This window comes from Vulpes lagopus, chromosome 3 (genome assembly GCF_018345385.1).
Source record: "Vulpes lagopus strain Blue_001 chromosome 3, ASM1834538v1, whole genome shotgun sequence".
NCBI lineage: Eukaryota > Metazoa > Chordata > Mammalia > Carnivora > Canidae > Vulpes > Vulpes lagopus.
In genome coordinates, this window is record NC_054826.1 from 14,854,579 (window position 1) to 14,873,495 (window position 18,917).

At 41.7% G+C, this 18,917-nt stretch overlaps 1 protein-coding gene across 7 annotated transcripts in view; it reads left to right on the top strand.

Annotated features, from left to right (window-relative positions):
* Nucleotides 1–18,917, top strand: part of RAI14 (retinoic acid induced 14) — a 136,573-nt gene that overhangs the window by 93,054 nt on the left and 24,602 nt on the right. For all 7 annotated transcript variants that reach the window (XM_041747707.1, XM_041747706.1, XM_041747705.1 and 4 more), the window contains one exon: nucleotides 9,832–9,920. In XM_041747707.1, the coding sequence (XP_041603641.1) occupies nucleotides 9,832–9,920 (89 nt within the window). The remainder of the gene's footprint in view (nucleotides 1–9,831; nucleotides 9,921–18,917) is intronic.

Sequence of the window (18,917 nt, forward strand, 5' to 3'; positions counted from 1 at the left end):
GTGTCTGCTTCAGCCTGAGCTCACATTCCTACCCCTCGGGGAGCCCTGGCAGCCCAGATCTGCCCCACTGAGAAGCCTATATTTGCGTTTGGGGCCAAACACTTCCATTAAAAAAAAAAAATGGCTTTGTCAAAAAGCACAGCCAGTAGGCTCCATCGCGTTTCCCGGTTTGCAGGTGACTAAACAAATAGTGCAACTTCTCAGCGCGGTGACAGGGCCGGCTGTGCAGGCCGAGTGCCTCGGGGCGTTGGTCCTGGGACTTTGGGCAAGTCCCCGCACTCTGCCCTGCCTCAGTTTCCTTCTTCTCGGGAAAGTGGGGATGGTGACAGTTACCCCTGCTGCAGGCGGGCGGGGCTGTAGCGTTAAAGCTGAGCTCATCCGGAGGGGCTGTAGCTTTAAAGCCCAGCTTGTGGGGAGGGACAGGCGCCCGAGGGATAGGGCAGGAGATGCGGGAGTCACCAAGCTCTTCCGCACAGAAACCTTGGGTGCTTTCCAAGTGACAAAAGCAGAGAAACCCCTAATATCAATAAGCAGCAAAGGGATCAAAGTCGCATGATGTCAGCCTTCAGGCTGCTCTGTTTGTGCTCCTGTTTAGTTACTTGCCTGTGGAAGGGCCCAGCTGAGTTTTTATAAGCAAAGCTAAACATTCCCTATGATACTGAAACTTAGAAAAGGCGTAGATGCCTTTTTTTGTGGAACGTGTCCACGAGATCATTCTCGAAGCCAAGGTCTTTGCAAGAACTTTGAAACAGTGGGCGCGTTGGCAAAAGCGATGGCGTGAGGTTCTGACCTTGTCCTCCGCTGACAGCAGGGCTGCATGTGCACCTGCATCAGGGACCTTGTACAACACAGCTTCGGATTCAGTAGGTGTGGGGCGGGGACCGAAGACTTGTGTCCCCAGGCTTGGGCTGTTGAAGAGCTGTCACTTCGCTGCACTGGAATCTGGTGAGCCTCCCCTGCTGCATCCCCGGCCGGTGACGAGTGTGCCTGTCACCGGGCTGGGGGTCAGAGGAGTGGGTGAAGGACCTTTATGTCCTGCCCTCCTCCCCTGAATTCCTGACTGGTCTGAAAAGAAACAGGCCAACAAAGACTCACTGCTGTATAGACTCTTGAATGACATCTCTTGTCTTTAAAAGGAAAGGTCACGTGGAGACAAAGCCAAAGGATAACCCAAATTTGTTTTGCATTCACTCTTTTATATTCCTCTAAGGGGAAATTTCAGCTGATAATTAACGGAAAAAACTACTTCAAAGGGTTCATTGAGAAAGATTTAAATGTTGCTTCCCTGGAAAATTTAGGTTGTAATTAAATTCTCATCTCTTAAATTAAAATTTGCCAGGCAATAGCAAGTCTTGGCTAGAACGTGGGAAGATTGGAGCCCTCATGTATTAATGCTGGCATGGTGAAATGGGGCTGCTGCTGTAGAAGCTAGCTCAGGGGCTCCTCGGAGAGTTCGGCGTGGGTGCCACTGACCCAGCAGTTCCACTCCTAGGTATATACCCACTAGAATTAAAAGCTGATGTCCACACAAACACTTGCACATGAATGTTCTAGCAGCATGATTCATGGTAAAAAAAATATAAAAAACCCAAATGTCCATAATTAACGAATAAAGAAAATGTGATCTATCCATATAATGGAATATTTTTAAGGAAGGAATGAAGGACAAATTAATGCTACAATGGATGAACCTTGAAAACATGTCAAATGAAAGAAGCTAGACACAAAAGACCACATATCGTATATGACGCTGTCTTTGTGAAATGTCCAGAATAGGCAAATCCATAAAGCCAGAGAGTAGGTTAGTGATGGCTAGGTGGGGGGGGGGACACATGGGAATAGGAAGTAACTGACTCCGAATGGATTTTTTTTAGGGCAGTGGAAATGTTCTGAAATTAGATAGTGCTGTTGGTTGCACAACTTTGTGAATATACTGAAAAGAACTGAATTGTACATTCTAAAATGGTGAATTTCATGGCATATGAATTATAACTCAATAAAAAGATTAAAATCTCATGTTTTCTCAGTCTTTTAATTTGTTTTAATAGAGTTTTATATTTTAGCATTATACATTCATTTTTAATGGTTAATCGGAGTTTCTCAACCTGAGCACTATGGACATTTTGACATGACAGTATAGACATTTTGGACTAGATGATCATCTTGGGGAACTGTCCTGTGCCCTGTAGGATGTTTAGTAGCATCTCTGGCCTCTTTACACATTAGATGCTAGTAGAATCTGCCCATATCTACCCCCTGCCCCATGAACAATCGAAAATATCTCCAGCTATTGCCCAATGCCCCTTCGGTGGGGCAAAAGCACCCCTAGTTAAGAACCACTGGTTTAGCTTTAGACTTCCTACTAAAGCCAATATCTAGGAGGGCTTTGTTTCATTGTTTCTCAGGGCTTAGAACAGTGTCTGGCATGTAAATACTCTGGTATCGTAGTATAAATATATGAGCAAATTGATATATTTAGCTATAGCAATACTTACAAAAATATACAACTATAGAAATAAGAAAACTATCCCATACTTGGGTTAGCTTTAGTGCCCTAGAGTAAACATTGTCAAGACTGTTTTGAGGTGAGAAGATGGTGTTAATCAACCTATATGACTTCACCTATTCTCACCCAGATCTGCCAACTCTTTTTAGAGGTGTTTTCCTTTACCAGCCATCCGGGACACAGGACATTAGAGCCACCAATCATGTTCTTTGTTAGTGGTGTGTTGACCAGGGGCACCATCTGCTCCCTAAGCCTGTGGTAGTAACCCCTAGATGCCCACCTGCAATCCAGATGGGATGACCCCCAACCCGCCAGTCACTTGGATGGCCACTACTGAGGACACCCCACTGGATAAGAAAAGAAACCTATTCACTGTCATTTACAAATCCAGGATCTGCCAGTGACTAATCTTGTTTTTCCACCCAACTGAACCCAACTTCCCACTTGAGTATCTTATTAAAAGTTGGCCCTGCTTTTTGTTCACATTCAGAGGCTAAATGCTAATGACTCGCTGCTGCCAAATCCTGCTTTGAGGATTATCACTTCCGTGAAAGGTGCCAGAATGTTAGCAGCTCAAGTGTGAGCTTCAGACAAAGCTGGTCTTGGATGGCTTTTTTGTCATCCCCAACTTTGTTCTTAGTTTCCATTCAGTGGAGATGCATGTAGTAATATTCTTTCCCTTTCCTTCTTCATTTCCTAAGCAGCGATGGTTCTGATTTAACTTCTTCTAGCCTATCTTTTCTGAAGATTGAAACAAATCCTTTTATTGAGCAACACATCCTGGACTCAGCCCTGCCTTTTGATGGTAAATCTGTAACAATTGGTGGCTTTGGGGGGAGATGGGGGGTCCATTTACCATGTGCTTCACATTTTGCTAAGTGCTCTTAAATATAAGTCACTTATTCCTCAGAGCCCATTTTACAGATGTGAAAATGGAGATACAGAGACCTCTTGCGCAAGATCACACACTAATAAATGGCAAAGCACAGATTGAAATCCAGTCTGAGCCCTTAAATATTACAGGTCTTCCCTCCCCAATATCACATTTCTTGTTAGACTTTCTCATCTGACTCCATATATTTATTGTTCCTCTAAGCTTTAGTAAAGCTATAATGTCAGATGTTTTAATTTTCAAAATTATAGCTACTAGGAATTTCTGAAGTTAAAACCTTAAAATGACTGGTTGTCCAAATTAAATACACACACACACACACACACCAATAACAACAAAGTCATTTTCCCATCTTGCCCTGCTGTACAATGACGTTTACTCCACTCCTGATTAAGAAGTTCTTTCTAGGGATGGAGGAATGAGAGAAAGAAGACAGGCTCTATCTTCCAGCCTCTTTCTCTTTAAGGAGGATTAACACAATGACGCAGCTCTTTCTGTTGGTAGTTGGTGGCCGTTCAAGTGTACGGCAACTAGTTCTTAGTGGTACTGTGTATATAAAAGAGATGGGTTGTTGGGGAGTTGCTGCCAGAATCATGTCATTGTCTGATCTGTGCCTTATTTCTTTCACATTTGTACAGCTTGCATAAAAACAAAACAAAGCTAGGGCACGTGGCTAGCATAGTTGGTAGAGCAAGTGACTCTTGATCTTGGTGAAGGCCAGAAGTTTGAGCCCTGTGTAGGGCATAGGGAATACTAATAAAAATTAAAAATTTAAAAAAAAAGCTAAATAGTACACTGACTGGGGATCCTTGGGGTAGCTCAGCAGTTTGGCCCCTGCCTTCAGCCCAGGGCATGATCCTGGGGTCCCAGGATCGAGTCCCACATCGGGCTCCCTGCATGGAGCCTGCTTCTCCTTCTGCCCGTGTCTCTGCCTCTCTCTCTCTCATGAATAAATAAATAAAATCTTCAGAAAAAATAAATAGTACACTGACCATTTGGGTTTTCTTTATGTAGTAATTGGTTTAGCAAACTCAGGCTATAGATCCTATGTCCCAAGTTGGTTAGTAAAATGATTTTCTGACAAATTCTATGGCAATGATATGTTATTAGATAAAAGATAGGTTATTTTAAGGAACTAATCAGAGTGGTCAGTAGATACCAAAATAACTACATGTCTTTTTTTTTTTTTTTATATTATTTATTTACTCTAGGCAGAGGGAGAAGCAGGCTCCATGCAGGGATCCCGATGTGGGACCCGATCCCACGACCTCAGGATCATGACCTGAGCCAAAGGCAGATGCTCAACCACTGAGCCACCCAGACGTCCCTTACATGTCTTGATGGTTATATTTCCTCTTTCTAAGATCTAATAACCTACAGATTATTTTTTAATAGTGTATATCGTTAGTATATGTTGTATAGAGTAATGTATAGTATGTATGCTATACACCTATATAGAATATAGCATATGGTATTGAAGATTTTACTAAACGTTCTTTTACTTCCAGTTCTCTACCGAAGAACCTATTCCAAGACCAAATCCCATTTAAAATCTGAATTTTAGCATTCCTTCATTGCACTGTGGGGTATTCTAGACTACATGCAGCTTTCATGTAGGACCATTGTTTTTCTGATGCTTTGAGGGGTGTAACCTTGAACCTTTTTACACCGACTCCTACTTTGGCCTAACAGTATATCAGAAAACTAATTTGAAGTCTCATACCATATTCTGTATAATTAAAGTGATTTGGCATATTCTCTCATCAAAACATTTTAGCCAAAGCGCCCAAATATCTTAAGTGGTTAACTCAATTACATGTGGGGAGAATTTTTTTTTAAAAGCCCAAATTTGCCCTTATAAATAAATACTTAAATAATACCCACAGGACCCTAGCAGTTCATCCTGTGGATGATCACACACAGAATAATACCCTGTTTGTCACTGGTGTCATACAAGGTCCCAGCAGGAACCAGCACCCTCAGATAGGATCATCGGTGACCCTTTAAGAGAGGAACTATTTACAAATCTGTGGTCAGAACTAAACCAGCAGGATTAGGAAAGCAGGCCTGGGCTAGCAACAGTGGGAATCTGTTTCAACATTCTGTCCCCTTCTTCCTGCACCCCCACAACCTGAAGGGACATACAGAGAGCGCAGTTACCAAAACCTAGAGAGAGCTGCAGCTATAGCTTTGGCAGTACTGGCCCCCAGAGCTGTGAACTTCATAGAGGAAGTAGAGGAAGGCTGAGACAGCCAGTGTGTGGCCTAGCAGGGAAGGAGTAGAGGGGATGATGCCCTGATCTCTTTCTTCTCATCCTCCTGTGTCTTGTAATTCTCTCCCATTGGTGGAACTCAGCCAGAAGCCAGAGGATAAAGCAGCCCATTGGATGTAGTCCATAAAAGGTTTGCTTCCAGGGGCACTGACCCAGGGGATAAAGGTGGAGGGAAAATCTGGAGGGGCAAACAGATAATGCACAGCATTAGTAAATATTCCCTGAAAGCAAACTTACATGTCGTGTTTCTTGGCTTCGCTTGCATTTCCTGGAAATACATACTTGGAATGATGATACATAGTGGAATTCCTCATCTGTCTGGAAAAATGAATTAGAAATTTCTGGTTAAAATGATCAACTCTTCCCTTGTCTGCTTTTCATGCTCCTCCCTTTTCTTTGATAAAACACCTTGAAATCATGATATATTTAACTGAATTGCATCAATTAAGAATGATTTTACTAGCTAAAAACATTATGCAGTATAAAATTACAAGTATGAGTATTTGTCGTCATATAATCTACTTCTAATTATTTGCACTTTGTTCATTTTACCTGTAAGAGTGGTGAGTGCTAAAATGTTAGGTCAAATATATAGGATAAAATTGTGAAAGGACTCTCATTGTTCCATTTTCTCAGTAGGACACAATATTCTGCAGGAGAATAGATGGAAAGTTCCCAGAATAGAGGGGAAAAGTTACTCCCTGATCTAAACTGTAATAAGAGGGTAAAATGAAGCCACAAACACACTATTTATTAAAGCATATGCATAAAAAAAAATTTTAAAAAAAAAGGGATCCCTGGGTGGTGCAACAGTTTGGCGCCTGCCTTTGGCCCAGGGCGCGATCCTGGAGACCCGGGATCAAGTCCCACGTCGGGCTCCCGGTGCATGGAGCCTGCTTCTCCCTCTGCCTGTGTCTCTGTCTGTCTGTCTGTCTCTCTCTCTCTCTCTCTCTCTGTGACTATCATAAATAAATAAAAATTAAAAAAAAAGCATGCGGTGAAACCATAATTAACAGATCCCTCAATAAAATGTGTTACAGCCATCAAAGATGGGTTGATTTGGGTTGACATAAAGGCTTTTATTTTAAAAAGAAATGTCTAAGAAAGTTTCTATCATATGATTGGATTTTGAGCCCAATTTCCTAATACCTCCTTGTTATAATTATTGCTACAATTCTTATTAACCTTCTAAAGAATGATCCTGAAACCCTATATCCATAGATTAGGATGCTGCATTCATCAGACTCCACCTATCAATGCACAGTTGTAACTTATAATAATGCTTCCTTATCTGTGTCTACAATTTCAACCCCCTATAAATAGAGTGTGCAATCCAGATACACTCAAAGAAGCCTCAGAGTAGGAAAAATACAGATAACACATACACTGGGGTGGTTAGTAACTAGAAGGGACCCATGGAGAGCTTTCTGGAGTGTGTGCAGGTGATAGAAGGAGGTCTTTTGGGTCTCTGGCCATGTTCTTATGTGAAAATAAAGTGGATATGTTCCATTTGTGGAAAATTTAGCAGGCTATATAATTTTGGTATCTGAAGTTTTCTTTACATGTATTGTACTTTAATCACAAGTCACATATCTATACGCATGTATATGTTTGTGTGTGTGTGCACATGTGCACATGCATGCACTACTTACTAATCCTGGTACTTTTATCTTTAGCATAGGACATGGCCGTCTGTCCAGATAGTTTTGATTTAGCTCCCTCCTGGTCATAGGAAATGGCAGAGTGAACATCCTAGGAGCAAACACACAGACATTAAGAAAAGAAGATAAATATTAATGAATATTAGGGCTTAATAAACTGGAGCACTTAGATTAATAGTCTTGAAGGCAGATATCAATATTTGAGGCTCTTACTGGTGACTTCATGTCCTCAAGGGCAATTAAATTATGTAACTTACATTGTTACTAATGCCGAAAAAATTTTAGAAACCTTCCAGCCAGATCAGTTAAACTATTTGCTGCTAAAAGGTGAACTTGACTTACTTACTGAAATTAGGTTAGCCCAACAAAGCTGAAAGCAGAGGTATTGCCATACCGTCTTTTAGGGAAGTTCTTTTAGTTGGGTTGTATTTAACCAGGAATTCCTGGTTATGAGCTAACAAGTTACCACGTTCCCAAGTCACTCCATATGATCAAAGTTTGGCTGTAATGCGAAATCACCCACAAAGTAGATTTGGCTGTAAGGAAACATGACATATAAATTGCTGCACAAGTGCAGAAATAGTTGGTATGATTAGAGCCAATTAAGCCAAAATAATAGAAGGTTGTTAGAGCTGGAGGAAACATCAGATATCATCTGACGCAATCCCCACACTTTGCAATGAAGGAAATTCAGGCTCAGAGAATTAAATTTACTTCCCAAAGATGCATAGCTATGGTATGGCTGATTTGCAGCTGGACCTGACGTGTCCTCATTTGCTGATCTGGCTGCCTTCACTCAGCCTCGTTGTTCAGAGCGGAGGTGTGGGGTCAAGAGGACTTGGGTTTGAATTGGTATAGGTCTTGGATTTGCTATTTGGGTGTGACCCTGACCCCCAGTTATAGGTCCTGTCCTGTGAAAAAGTACAAGCTGGGTGTTAGCTCACAGTTAAGATGGCACATGGCAAATAGCCTGAGAAAGTAACTCCCCAAAATAGAAGAGAGGCAGGAGAAGAAGTGCAAGGCTCATTAACCTATCTCTATAGGAAGGAGACCTTCCCAAGGTTTTGGCCTTCTCAGCCTCTGGGCCTGAATGCCCAGTGGAATTGTGCTTTGCTTCTTCCTATAGAAGTGCCCTTCACCCTTGGGTTCTGCAGGGATGATTGGTATGGCATTTGGATGTTATCCCTTCACTTAATGGCAAGTCTATATACATGCTGAGCATAGTTTGAACTCCTAAGTGTAAGTGAATACTGGAGTCTAATTGTGGGCTTTCCTTAATGCTATTTACACCTAACTGTGTGCAGTAGACACCTGCCATCTAATGGACACAGTGTTGGACTCACCTCAAAGAGCTGCTATGAGAATGAAAAGAGACAATGTGTAAAAGTAATAGGACGTTTGGCACACACTAGCCACTAACAAAAGTTGTGTACAACTACCATTATTTAGCTACAACACAACAGTGGATTTGACACTGATGTTGTCCAAGAACCATGGCCATTTTTTATTTATATCAAAAATCAATATTGAGGGCAGCCTGGGTGGCTCAGCGGTTTAGCGCCGCTTTCAGCCCAGGGCGTGATCCTGGAGACCAAGGATCAAGTCCCATGTTGGGCTCCCTGCATGGAGCCTGCTTCTCCCTCTGCCTGTGTCTCTGTCTCTGTCTGTGTCTCTCATGAATAAATAAAATATTTTTAAAAATCAATATTGATTTATATCTATAAAGATTTCTCTTTATAGAGTATGTTACTTAAAAATAATGGTTTTGGTGAAAGCACTAGACAACAGAAAAAAGTTGATAAATTACTTATTATTTAGAAATAGAATCTAATTTGGATTCTCTTGTTTTTGTTTTTGTTTTTAATATTTTATTTATTTACTCATGAGAGACAAAAAGAGAGACGCAGAGACACAGGGAGAGGGAGAAGCAGGCTCCACGCAGGGAGCCCGCCGGACCCGATCCCGGGTCTCCAGGATCACCACCTGGACTGAAGGGTTCGCAAAACCACTGAGCCACCCAGGCTGCCTGGATTCTCTTTGTTTCTTAAAGAGATGAACAATGTAGTTGAATCTTTTCCAAGCCTGATCAGTAGGTTGGAAAACCCAAGATCTGGGGCACCTGGGTGGCTCAGTGGTTGAGTGTCTGCCTTTAGCTCAGGTCATGATCCCAGGGTGCTGGGATTGAGTCCCACATCGGGCTCTCCTAGGAAGCCTGCTTCTCCTTCTGTCTATGTCTCTGCCTCTCTCTGTGTCTCTCAGGAATAAATAAAATCTTAAAAGAAAACCTAAGATCTATCACCTGCTCCATTACTTAATAAAAAGTGTCAATGAGCAAATTATCAGATCCACTTGGAGCCTCAGTTTCCTCATTTTTAAAATGAGGTTACTACTATTACTACCTCCTCACTGGGTGGTTGTGGAGCTCAGGAGAGAGAAAGTGTACAAAGATGAACTCCAAAGAGTATAAAGCTTAAGGCGATTGTGTTTACCTCTTTTTCAGCTTTCATCTTGCTGCTACAAAAGGGCACGTGGAATGCCTCAGGGTCATGGTGACACATGGCGTGGATGTGACTGCCCAAGATACTGCCGGTATGTGGTCTTTATCTCAAGTCAAGAGGTCAACACAAGAGTAGGTATCACAAAGGTGAGACATACTCACTGTGGAAAATTTCCCATCTACAGATACGCCAAAAGAAGAACCTAGAATCACCTCTAATGACTAGGCTCACACATGGTTTTATCACTTGTGCCTTTACCAGTGTTTTCACCTTGTATGTGGTCAATTAGAAACTGTATGTTTCTTATTGCCCATTTTAAAATGTTATTGTCTAGGACTGTATGTGTGGACCAAACAATGTTGCTTAATTTTTGTTTTTACGAATCATAGTATGAAGTGATGAAATGCAGTGAGTTGCTTTGTCAGCTAGCTGAGACGTGCTCCATAGACAGAAGCCTTGATCTTCATCTGGACCAGCTGCCCATGGTTCCTACCCTTTATTGTGCATCAGTGCATCTGAGTCACTTGGGAACCTGGGGGAGGGCAGGGAGGGAGAGGGAACCAGGAGAGAGGGCAATGGAAGGAAAAGAATGAACGTTATACACACATACAACCCACACATATATACCCACAATCTATCTTCTGAGATTCAGATTCCATTGTCTGCAGGTTGCCAGCCACCTGGTATTTTTTTATAAAGCTCCCCAGGTGATTCTAATGTGAAGCCAGTGTTGCTAAATGATGAACAAGGCAAATGGAGATTGAAGAAAGTGTAGTTATATCTCTTAGGAACATTGTTCTACAGGAAAGAGCCCCTGGGGTCTCCAGCCTCGGGCTCTGCTCCTGCTGGCCAGACCAAAGCAACTACTGATGGCTTTTCATTTCTCTGTTGTACTGAAAAACCTATGCCTTCTAATGGCTTTTGTTCGTTTTTACTGGAATATGAAATCAGTCTATTTCCATAGACTATCTAGGCTTTCTGGCCACCTCAGGGTAGTCATCGTGGGGGCGGGGGGCAGGTCAGTTAGGTATTATGAGAATGCTCTTATTACTCAAAAAATGATAGGAAGACTTTGTTTCAGAGTTATTTTCAAAAAGTCTGTGGGCATTTTTTTTAATCTCAGTATTAGGGGGATCTTTATCTTTTGAGAATAGATTTGTTTTTTAGGACAGGCTAAAAGCCACTTGAAGTCAAGTCAGGTAAGTGAGGTATCAAACTGGTAAAAACCATTTTTGGTCAAAAATAGGGAATGATTGTAGTAACAGAATGCTTTTCCTGAGCGGCACCATAGAAAGCTCCAAAAAAAATACTTTGAGAAATGTCAATACCAGTGGAAGAATGAATGGTTTCCTTTTTTTTTTCTTTTTTTTTTTTTAATTATTTATTTATGATAGTCATATATATAGAGAGAGGCAGAGACAAGGCAGAGATAAAGGCAGAGGGAGAAGCAGGCTCCATGCACCGGGAGCCCAACATGGGATTCGATCCCGGGTCTCCAGGATCGCGCCCTGGGCCAAAGGCAGGCGCCAAACCGCTGCGCCACCCAGGGATCCCGAATGAATGGTTTCCTGAAGTGACCACCTTAAGGGAAATAATTTATGTTGCACTGATTAAGCTCATCCAAGACCTAGTTGTTTTGTTTGTTTTTAAAGTTTACTGTTATTACCTTACAAGTCATGCCACCTATATGCAAGGGCAGGACGATTGGCTAAAGTACCCTTGATGAGAAGTGTGTCGTCTAAGTAGATGGAGTTTTCTAAGAAATCCTAAGCTAAAGGAATTAGTTTAGAGTGAATAAATTAGAGCTATAATACAGATTTATTTCATTGCCTTTGCTTTTTTTTGTAAGATTTTACTTATTCACGAGAGAGTCAAAGAGAGTCAGAGACATAGAGGGAGAAGCAGGCTCCCTGTAGGGAGCCCAATGCGGGACTCCATCCTTGGATCGGGATTGTACCCTGAGCCAAAGGAAGATGCTCAGCCGCTGAGCCACCCATGCATCTCTATTTCATTGCCTTTAATGTTAAGAAATAGATTAGTCTGGGGCGCGCTGGTGGTAGAGTCAGCTAAGCGTACAGATCTTGGCTTCAGCTCAGGTTGTGACCTCGGGATTGTGAGATCAAGCCCCATATTGGGCTCTACACTCAGTACAGAGTCTGCTTAAGATTCTCCTCCTCCCTCTGTACACTCCCTCCTCCCCCTCCCACTGTCGCACCTGCACTCGCTCACTCTCAAATAAATAAACAAATCTTTAAAATAATAAGTAGATTAGTCAGGAGTCCAGTTATCTATCATAACCAAACATTTCTTCCCCTCTTTTTATTGTAGGGAAAACTATTTCCCTCATGCTCATTGTAGAAAATGAGTGAAATACAGAAAACTATAAAGAAGTTAACCAGTGCTTCTGCTCTTTTTTTTTTTAAGATTTTATTTATTTATTTTAGAGAGACTGCAAGCACAGGGAGGGGCAGAGGGAGAGGGAGAAAATCCTCAAACAGATTTCCTTACTGAGTGTGGAGCCCACTATGGGGCTCAGTCCTAGGACCCTGAAATCAGGACCTGAGTTGAAACCAAGAGTCAGGTGCTTAACCAACTGAGCCACCCAGGTGCCCCTACCAGTGCCTCTACTCTTAACAAGAAGAGGAAAGTTTTACTATTTTGTTCTAGTTCCTACCAAACTTTTCCTGGCACATTTTTACATAATCAAGTTCACATTATATAATAAACTCTACATGCTGCTTTTTTTAAAAAAACATTCCACCAGTATTGTTTCCAACACTTATAACTCTTAAGATTTTTGTGCCATATAGCACATTGGGTGGTCTGTATTTCCTATCAGAGCCTAATTCAGTTTTTAAGAGTCTGATGAAGTGTGGGACCTTGAGACCTGGACACCCCAGTGTAGCACCCACTGCCTGGCCGACTGAGATGACACTGTGCTCCAAGAAGCAGCACCAGAGGAACCACTGCAGACTCATCCTGGCTGCTTCTCTGTGCCAGTCAGTGGGAACTGCTCAGTCTGTTTTTTGTTGTTGTTTTTTTTTTAAACCCTGATTGAAATTGGTGGACTCCACAGCACTTGGGCCCAGAACATTGTCCAAACATTCGATAAGGTAAAAATGTCTCAGAGCTGCCAGTCACTTCCCCCTCCCCTAACATTGTTAGGAGTAAGGGTGGCGCATCAGTCTTTGGGCCTGTTGTTTTACTTTTGTCTGAATGAGGCACTCACTGACTTCTTGTGATTTCTTGAAAACATACAGACAGAATGTAGGAACAAAAGAAGGAAAAAGTCTCAAGGAAAACGTGCATGGAAATGAAATGTTGGTTCTGTTATCTAGAACAACACTTCTCAAACTTTGTTCACAGCAAATAAGGTAAACATGATGGCTTTTACTGCCCAGGTCTGTGTCCTTCCTGTTGCTGTATCACCAACCCCCATCTTTCTCTCTCAAGAAGACACAGCACAACCCATTAGTCACAGTGCCTCGGTGACTATCATTAGTCCCTTTTATGGTGATTCAGGGATGAATTAAATGGCTCAGCTTTTAGAGGTATTGTCTTTTCAGTGAACCTACTTAAATATTGCCACGTTATTACCTAGAAATGGCCATCTTCAATCGAAACACCCACTGAGAACTGGTACAGAAATCTGTTACCATAAATCATACTGCCCTGTAGAATGTCTAGGAAAAAACTTGCTTTCAAAATAGACTACACTGGCCCTTTTTATTAGTTTTACCCATCAAGACTATCGGATGGTCAAACTGGTATAATTTCCTACTTTTTAAACTGGTGACTAGATATAAAAAGGAGTTTTAAGAAGCAAAGGGTTTTTAGCGTCTATTTTTTTTTTTTTAACAATTGTCTTTCCACATTAAATGTTTGGAAGTCTGACCAGAGAATTTTTATGGATGCTCTGCAAGCGATCTTGTGAGCAAAGCACTGTCAGAAGCATAAGGCCTCAAAAAAAAGAAGCATAAGGCCTCGAATATGGTTCCAGTATAACAGCAGTCACATCATTTTAGGTGATTGGCCTTTGAGGTTTCACTGAGATGGTCAGTATGGGCACCTCAGTGCCCAGGGTACCATGAGGGATCCCTGTGTTTGGCTCCTAGATGATCATGATTATTGCTACTTCACCCTTATTACCTTTATTATCTTTTACACATGAGGCTTTTGAAAAGGATTGATTGATTGATTGATTGATTTATAATAGCCAAGCCAGCTCTCATTGTACAATTCAGAAAAAGAAAACCCAAAGACTGGTAGAAGCTTATGACTTACAGTTTTGGTTTTGGGGGTTGCCCCCTATTCTTTACTTGCTTGTTTGCTAGTTACCGCCACACAGGTATGTAGTGGTCACGTGAGCAAGTCAACTCCTAAGCTCACTGCACCAGCTTGGAACTAGACCTCCATTATTTTTCTATCATCTTTTATTTTGTTTGCTCTTGTTCTTCACTGATGTCAGGATCGGCATTTCTGTCTCTTTTTTTTTTTTTTTCAAGATTTTATTTATTTATTCATGAGAGACACACAAAGAGGCAGAGACACAGGCAGAGGGAGAAGCAGGCTCCATGCAGGGATCCTGATGTGGGACTCGATTCCGGGACTCTGGGATGACGCCCTTAGCCGAAGGCAAACACTCAACCACTGAGCCACCCAGGCGTTGCTCTGTTTCTTTAGAAAAAACTTTTCCCAGATAAATAGTAATGTTGACTCCTAGAGTTTTTTTGAGGGTGGGGAGAGGTGGTGCCTGCATTTAGCACCCTGGATTATGAGATGGGATTGAACAGAAGCATGAACAGGAGATTGAAGACCAAAGAATCTTGTTTGTTATCAGTGCTTCTCTGAAGCATTAGCTTTCAGACATCCTTTCTTAGTGAGCATATACATCTGATGCACTGTGACAGGATATAGAAGTAAGAGTGGCTTAAACAAATAGAATTTTCTCTCTTTCAGTTGAAAGTCTCAGTTGGTATGGCAGCTCGGCTCCACCCCATGAGGGATTCAGACCCCTGTTGCTCTGTCATTCGGGGTGTTGCTGTGGTCCTAGTAGCCCAAGATGTCTTTCCCTGACACTGCATCCCCCCAGCAGCAAGGGACAGGGCAAGCACAGCCCATGAATGACACACAGATCTCACTGGACAGGGTGTTATCTGTGGCCACACTTGGCTTTATGGGAAGCTGGGAGTTCTGGGCAGCAATTTGTCCACTGAAAAATATCGAAGGTTTTGTTACACAATGAGGTAGAGACAGAGATTGGATGATAATGTGTACTCTGTATCTTATACCCATATCTTAAATTTTCTCTGATCCCTTTGCATACTTAACCTTCAAAATAAAACATCTGTTCTCTTAGAAGAAGGGAAACTTAAGAGAGTGAGAATTGAGTGAGGTATGGAGACATCAGAATGCATAGTTCTCAGAAGGCAGAATGCTTGAGAACCCTTACTTTTCTGTAGGGTTTCCAAAGGCTGGTTTCGTTTTTGTTTTATTTTTTTAAATTAATTTAAAAAAATTTTTTTTTTTAGTTTTTGTTTTAATTTCCAGGTGGACTTCATGCCATTATGCCCCCTAATTCCACTCAAATTTGATACCATGTAAAGACACAAAAGGTAATATTCACCTTAAAACTCAGGCATGTTAGAGAATAGGTCATTTAAACTGTAACTGCAAAGTATAGCCAATAAAGTGTATTTCATATTTTCATTTGGGATAAAGAAAAACAACAATTGTATGATTTGTGAAACTTTACCTGCTATTGCCTTGTGTATGAGCAGTCAGAGGGTCGACCATATACAACCATTGGCATAACCTGGCCATGAAATACTTCACACGCAAACTCTTTTAATTCTGTATAGAGCACAATACACATCTACACTGGGGAGATTAAGGGGTAATTCCATAACTAATAGTAAAAATAGTGGTTATAAATACGTTTTTCATACTCAGATCCTCAGATACTGGGGATATAACAAAGTCAACAGCCTTGTGCTTTAGTGATGAAAATTTGATGACAAGATGAGGATTACTAAGAATAATGATGTTTGAATATATTTAAAATTGTAAATAAGAACCAAATTATACTTTTATTGTTTAAATATAGTCAGCATTCTGAAACTGATTTCTAAAAAAATGTTTTATTTATTTATTTTTAAAGATTTATTTATTTATTTATTCATGAGAGACACAGAGAGAGAGAGAGGCAGAGACACAGGCAGAGGGAGAAGCAGGCTCCATGCAGGGAGCCTGATGTGGGACTCAATCCCAGGATTCCAGGATCACGCACTGGGCCAAGGCAAGCTCTAAACTGCTGAGCCACCCAGGGATCCCTCTAAGAATATATTTTAAATCTTACCTAGCTGAATATTCTCTTTATTTTTCTAAATGTTTCTGTATTATCTAAAACTGTGAGTTTTCAGACTTTGGCCTTTGGTATTTCTTAGCCCTGTCTGTATCTTCTGACTTCATTAGTTTCAACATTTTCCACATATACTTGAAGAGTACATCAACAATTTTGCTATTAGTTAATTCTTCTCCATTTTCTCCAGTGATCTTAAATAATTGAATAAATGGTTATTGTCTGAGGTAGTTGGGGAGAAAGTGTTCCAAGGCTAGAATGGCTGGGCCATTCTTTTTACTTTTTTTTTTTTTTTTTAAAGTCATCTCTCCATCCAGCGTGGGACTTGAAACTCATGACCCCAAGATCAAGAGTTGCCCGCTCTACCGACTGAGCTAGCCAGGTGCCCCTGGGCCATCCGTTTTTAGACTACCTTTCATTAATAGGATTATTATACTAACTGTAATATCCCACAACTCTATAAATAACACTGGTCTTTTTACTTACAAAGTTCTTCTGGAATGCACTTGAATTAAGGTTGCCATGTTATTCACTTTTGGGAAATTGTTTCCTGATATTCCAGACAGATCTGCAGTGAATGGGGGCCAGACTTATACACTGTCTCATTACACTGGGATTCTGACATTAATATAATGTATTTTCTCCAGCATATTTTACATTTGGGAAGAGAATTTTGTTTTAACCTTAGCAGTGAGAGACATCTCGCTTCAGTGTAATGTCCAGGGAATGATGTATTATTTGGACTTTGAGACTATTTTAATTGAAAATACCGTTGTGCTCCCAGTTTAGGAAAACGTAGCACAGGGCCAAGGAATAAAAGAATTGTGTTTCTTTAGAAGCACAGCACTTACTTCCAGGTATGACTAGAACACTTGGAGTGAAATGAAGCTTTGTTGTTTATTTTACGCTGAGTTGTTTAAACCTCCCTACCATCTTGTCTCTGGAGAATTGTGTCTTTTTCCAATGGGTGCTCTTTATGTAGAACAGCTTAGATGGTCCATGACATAGACAAAAGTTAATGCACTGCATGCATGACATAAACAGTCTTCTACTTACAATCAGGATGGCTTCCAAAAGTTCATCTGTAAGGCATTTGTTTAAGATTCAGAATGTGTTTGTCCTTAGAAACGCGGGTACAGATGGTTGGGGGCCAGGCTAGCCACAGTATTTAATGCGTGCTGTAACGGAACTCCTACTACGACGGCAGTATACATCCTGGCAGGTGGGGGCCTCATGCAGTAAAAGGAGGAAGAGGAGGAGAAGATGTTTGTCTTCCTACTTCCAAGGGTGTCAGTTCCTTCCTCATCCTCATCTGTTTGGGAGGGGTTGGAGGGATTCCTGCCTCTCAGCATTCTGCTCAACCTAAACAACCCCTCCTCAGGCATGCCCTTAAAATCTTGCAGTACAGCTGGTCTCAGAAAAGAAAGAATCTTATCTTCTGACCTCACATGTGCTTTTGTGCAGCTCACTGGCATCCTAAAACCCTCTAATTTTTAAATATGTATTTTCCTAGCAGTGTGATTCTCTAATAATTAAAGATTTCCAGTCAGGGATTGCCTGGGTGGCTCAGTTGGTTAAGCAACTGCCTTTGGCTCAGGTCATGATCTCCAGGGGCTGGTATGGAACCATGCTCAGGCTCCCTGCTCAGCGGGGAGTCTGCTTCTCCCTCTCCCTCCACCCCTCCTCACTACTAGTACGCACACACTCTCTCAAATAAATAAAATCTTTTAAAAAAAAAAAGATTTCCAGTCAGTGTTACAGAGTGAAGACTATTTCAAAAAGGAGAAATGATATTTGGAGACTGGACCACCATGTAAAAGAAATTGTTTTCTGTAAGCCAGCGTTCTCACTGGGGGTGATTTTGCCCCCAGCGGATATCTGGCAATGTCTGGAGACATCTGATCGTCACAAATGGACATATAATGGGTGGTGGTCAGAGGTACTGCTTAACACCCTAAAATGCATAGGACAACCCCCCCTCCCCTCAACACAGCTTAAAATATCAATAGCGCTGAGGCAGAGAAACCATGCTTGAAGCATGTCCCAAAGTATGGGTTGTTTACAGATGTTACATTGGATATATCTTGGCCAAAAAGTTTGGGAAATGGAGGATTTGAGAGTTTACTATGTGTGCTGGGTTGGCTAGCAGTGGTAACTTTGGTTTCTTCCCCCCAGAACGTTCTCCTCAGACATTTGGGATGAGCATACTCTTTCAATTCAAATTAACGGATGTGTATTAAGAACCTACTATGTGTCATCAGTGCTGAACTAGAGACACAGCAGGGCACGAAGCAGAACTTCTGTCCTCCATGAGCTCGTATTCTAGTGGGGAGAGAAAAATAGTGCACATAAATGTGTGTGTGTGTGTGTGTAGAGGGGAGGGAAGGGGGTGCGAGAAGTGCTCAGTGCTAAGAAGAGCAGTAATGAAGCAGGGAGTCATGATTAAAAGGTTGGTGGAGGAATGGGAATTTTAAAAGGAGAGGTCAGGGAAGACCTCATTCAAAAGCACTCTGTCAGCAGCATCTGAGGTGAGAGTAAGGCAGGTGGTGATCCTGGAGGAAGAGTCCAGGCTCAGGGCAGAGTAGCTGTGAAGGGGCTTCGGAAGGAGCCTACCCTCTGCCCGGAGGCTGGCCCCAAGCCCCTCTTCCACAGAAATTCCCGAAGCCCAGTGGACAGTGGAGAGAGTTGAGTATGGCATGAGGATTTCCTAAAGCTGACCCTTGAGAC